At 37.8% G+C, this 5142-nt stretch overlaps 1 protein-coding gene across 3 annotated transcripts in view; it reads right to left on the bottom strand.

Annotated features, from left to right (window-relative positions):
- Positions 1-5142, bottom strand: part of NAA16 (N-alpha-acetyltransferase 16, NatA auxiliary subunit) — a 98906-nt gene that overhangs the window by 87648 nt on the left and 6116 nt on the right. For all 3 annotated transcript variants that reach the window (XM_023731627.1, XM_004376616.2, XM_023731628.1), the window contains exon 2: positions 1650-1734. In XM_023731627.1, coding sequence (XP_023587395.1) covers positions 1650-1734 — 85 coding nt within the window. The remainder of the gene's footprint in view (positions 1-1649; positions 1735-5142) is intronic.

The raw sequence follows: 5142 nt of genomic DNA on the forward strand, positions 1-5142 counted from the left end.
AAGACCAGACTTAATAGTCTGACTGAGACTGGAGAGACCCTGGAAGACATGGCCCCCAGATTCTCTGTTAGTTCAGGACTGAAACCATTCCCAAAGCCAACTCTTCAGACATAGATTAGACTGGGCTATAAGACATAAAATCATACTCGTGAAAAGAGTGCTTCTTAGCTCAAGTAGATACATAAGACTAAATGGGCAGCTCCTGTCCGGAGGCGAGATAAGAAGGTAAAAAGGGACAGGAGCTGGTTGAATGGACACGGGAAATTCGGGGTGGAAAGGAGGAGTGTGCTGTCACATTACAGGAAGAGCAACGAGGGTCACATAACAACGTGTATATAAATTTCTGTAAGAGAAACTAACTTGAAGTGCAAACTTTCACTGAAAGTAGTACAATTAAAAAAAAAAAAATTAGCCTGAGTTCTTTCTGAAATTCCTTAAGCTGGGACTAAGTTGCTAAAATGCTATCTGTCCTTTAGAAGATTTTGTTAAAGGGGTCAAGATTATGCTACCGAAAAAACAGCAGGCACATGGGTCTTTGTTCAATTAAATCCATTTTAGCAGTCCTACAGCTTTCACCTGACATCAATTCTCATTAGACCATCATCAGATATATACCCTACAAAAACAATCAATCTCCCTTAAAGACATACACACAATTTAAAGACATCTATTCACTACTGGAACAGATTTCAGTTTTGGCAGCAAGTTTATTCCAGCTAATTAATATCAGTTTGTATTTCAAGAGTACAACACTGGACTATGGAAGTGACGACCCAAAAATATGTTGCAATGTTAATGGAGGATGGTTCAGGATGAAATAATTCTCTACACAATCCATAAGAAAGGAATTGAGCAAGATCAGTGGTTTTCAAACTGAGCTTTGTGGACTCTTGCAGCTCCCTTTAGAAAATGGTGATCAAGCACCCCAGGCCCCTATAACCAAGCATCTTTTATCTGTTTTCATATTGAACTTCCCCACAAGCTCCCATTTGGACATGAGTTCTACAGCTAAAAAGTTTCAGAGGCTCCAGTTAGCTTTGCTTTGCTACAGGACCATTACTTGCATGTCTAACCTAATCCATCCTTTTAACAAATATTGGCCACCAGTGAGAAAGGATGACACAAACATACACTTACTAACACCACCAGTACTAGAAATACAACTCAAGATACAAAATCTAACAGTCAAGTAGTAGTATCTTATTTATATATTAAGATCAGCAGATATATAAAAAGCACATACATAACAAGATAAAATGTTCAGACTGTATCTTCATACTATAACTTCAGTACTGCAAATACTGTTCTCATTTTGTACACTAGAAACTGAAGTATAAACATAAACGCTATTAAAGTGACACAGGAAATTCAGGTCTATAAAAATAGTGGTACATACTTCATCCACTTTTTAACCCAATAAATTAACCTACCATTTCACATCTAAAAAACATTGCATGTATACCTGGGCATAAGTAAATTAATCTAGAGTAAGACACGTGAAACACAGCTCAAAATGTTGAACATGTATGTGCTCTCATAGAGAGCTTCAAGGCCAAGGCATTCTTCTTTCACTGTTATACATCCCATCTGTCTGATTTTGGAATTAGATGTCCCCAAAACAATTTTATCTCTCACAAATGAGACAATACCTCCATGTTCAGCAAATTTTGGGTTCGAAAGAATCATCTTGCAAAACTTGAGGCCATTTTTGTACTGCTTCTGTTCATAACACTTCTGTAAAGAAATATGAACAAAAGTTATTTTATCAAATGAATATACATGGAACAACTTTTCACTGCATAATATAAATTCTAAATTCAAGATCCAAAATGAATTTAAAAAAATATGTGATGGAAAGTTTTTTGTATTATTTTATAATCAGTTATAACATGAAGTGTAGCACTTTTGTCCCATACTCCTTGCCTAGTTATTCTAGAATCTAAGACTATTTTGACTTTTACAGAAGATAACAAAAAAAAAAGACATCTAAAAAACAGGGCATTTAATTGTCAACCAACACTGCTAAAGAATAATTCAAAATTGAAAAGCAAAAATATATGAGATAACAATTCATAAAAACTTAGAAACTGCATTAAAAGCTTTTGCTCCTGCATGAATGGAACCAAGGCACACAAAATACTGCCATTTATTAAGCAGCTACTATTTGCCTGTATAAAACTTTTATATCATATTTAATCCTCACAGCAATTCTTAAGGTACACGTCATTACCTTCACTTTATAGATGTAGAAACTGAAACTCAAGAGTTCATAAAACTTGTCTGTAAGCAGCTCAGCTTAACTCCTAAGTAAATGCCACCATCCAGGCTAAGTAACCAATGCCTGGTCTCTGCAGCCACTGATCACAAGAGACTACCTTATCTCCTTCCTCAAGAGAACACGTCACCTTCTTCTACTCCTCCCCTCACACATGTTATCCACCCGGGTGTTTCTACTCCTCAACGTGTCAAGTTTATTACCTCTTCAGGGCCTCTGCACTTGTGTTCTTTCTACCTGATATGCCTTCCCCAGGTGTTCCCGTGGTGATTCCTTATCATCTGAGCTTCACGTCACTTGACCACGCTACTTAATACTGCCAGCCACCTATCACCCCCACACACATTCTCTATTATCTCCACAGTGCTACCATTATCTGAAATTCTTACTTATTTGATTACTTGTTTATTGTCTGTATCCCCAACCAGAAGGCAAGCTCCATGAGAACAGGGATCTTGCCTTTCAACAATGATACATCCCCAGGGGCTAGACAAGTAAAAGCTGCTCAATAAATACAGCCTACTAAGTTCCAGAAAAATGGTACCAGCAATGGAGGAGCAAGTAATTAATCCTTGCAGCAAGAGTGGGGAGTAAAAGAGAGAATTGGAAAAGTCTTCATAAAAACAACTGTTTAAATTGAGACATACTGATTGCCTATGGGGAAAGGAAATGGTTGGTTAGGAGAAAAGGGCAGGGAGAAACCTGAATTTTGAACCCTGTGGATGTATGACCTATTCCAAAAGGATTAAAAAATAAAAAGTAACAATCTGAGTTTTCACTACAGGTATTCATCTGACAAATGACAATAAGAAAAAACAGCAAAAGAAACTGTTGGAGAACAGGATAGAAATACTGTATTTTTTTCTGACTTACCAAGTGGTCTGGAAGTAATAATAATCATTGTAATACTAATACCAATAATTGTTTTTGTCGTTATTAGCTGCGGTTCTAACTCATAGCAACCCTATGTACAACAAAATGAAACACTGCCCAGTCCTGCGCCATCCCCACAATCGTTGCTATGTTTGAGCCCATTGTTAAAGCCACTGTGTCAATCCATCTTGTTAAGGGTCTTCCTCTTTTTCACCGATCCTCTACTTGACCAAGCATGATGTCCTTCTCCAAGGACTGGTCCCTCCTGATAACATGTCCAAAGTACGTGAGACAAATTCTCGCCATCCTCACTTCTAAGGAGTATTCTGACTATACTGCTTCCAAAACAGATTCATTTGTTCTTCTGGCAGTCCATGGTATAGTCAATATTCTTTGCCAACACCATAATTCAAAGGCATCAACCCTTCTTCGGTCTTCCTTATTCATTGTCCAGCTTTGAATGTATATAAGACAACTGAAAATACCATGGCTTGGGTCAGGTGCACCTTAGTTCTCAAAATGACACTTTTGCTTTTTAACACTTTAAAAAGGTCTTTTGCAGCAGATCTGCCTAACACAATACATTGCTTGATTTCATGACTGCTGCTTCCACGGGTATTGACTGTGGATCCAAGTAAAATAAAATCCTTGACAACATCAATATTTTCTCCGTTTATCATGATGCTGTTTGCTGGTCCAGTTGTGAGGATTTTTGTTTTCTTTATGTTGACATATAATCCATACTGAAGGCTGTGGTCTTTGAGCTTCATTAGTAAGTGCTTCAAGTCCTCTTCACTTTCAGTAACCATAACAGTTAACATCTATTGGAAGCATTTACTATGTGTAAGGCACTCTTCTCATTTAATCCTGGAAAGCCTATGAGGTATATTGTTTCTACTTTAGATGGAGAAACAGAGACACACAGTTATTGTGTCTACCCACCTAGCATAGTGAAAGTCAGAACTCAACATGACTGCCTTGTTTTTCTGGGTCTCGCAAGTTTTCCACCTTTGGCAGGGTGCAGTCTTACCACTTTACTATCACTCGTTTTAGTAGAAAATATTTGTTTTCTTTCTCTGACAAGTTTACGCCTCACACAGATTCCAGCTTTCACAGGTATTACCATATCATAGTCATAATTCAAACTCAGGTAGTCTGCCTCCAAAGTTCAAGTACTCAGGTTAAAGAAAATTCGAAATTCAGTAAGGAAGCATGGTAGTTAGCAGAAAAGATAAAGATTCTAGTCAACTTTGCTACTAATCAAACTAAGAACCCTGGACACCTAAGTCATTTACAATTCCTGAGTTTGATTCTTCTCATATGTAAAAGAAAGCATGGAGTACCTCCCCAATACCAAAAAAATTAATGCTAATAGCTAGTGTAAAGAATCCACCACGTGTCTGTCAGTTTGTCATACTGTGGTGGCTTCCATGTTGTTGTGATTCTGGAAGCTCTGCCACCAGTATTTCAAATACCAGCAGGGTCACCCTTGGTGGACAGGTTTCAGTGGAGCTCCTAGACTAAGATAGACTAGGAAGAAGGACCAAGCAGTCTACTTCTGTAAAAATTGGCCTGTGAAAACCTCATGAATAGCAGCAGAACACTGTTTGATGTACTGCCTGAAGATGAGCCCCTCAGGTTGGAAGGCACTAAAAATACAGATGGATCATGGCTGAAAGCACAGGATAACAGAAAAATGTTTAACCTGTGTTTTATTGACTATGCAAAGGCATTTGATTGTGTGGATCATAAGAAATTATGGATAACATTGGGAAGAATTAGCATTCCAGAACACTTAATTGTGCTCATAAGAAACCTATATTTAGACCAAGAGGCAGTTGTTCAAACAGAAGAAGGGAATACTGCGTGGTTTAAAATCAGGAAAGGTGTGCATCAGGCTTGTATCCTTTTACTATACTTATTCAATCTGTATGCTGAGCAAATAATCCGAGAAGCTGAACTATATGAAGAACACAGCAACAGGACTGGAGGAA

This window comes from Trichechus manatus, unplaced genomic scaffold (genome assembly GCF_000243295.1).
Source record: "Trichechus manatus latirostris isolate Lorelei unplaced genomic scaffold, TriManLat1.0 scaffold00044, whole genome shotgun sequence".
NCBI lineage: Eukaryota > Metazoa > Chordata > Mammalia > Sirenia > Trichechidae > Trichechus > Trichechus manatus.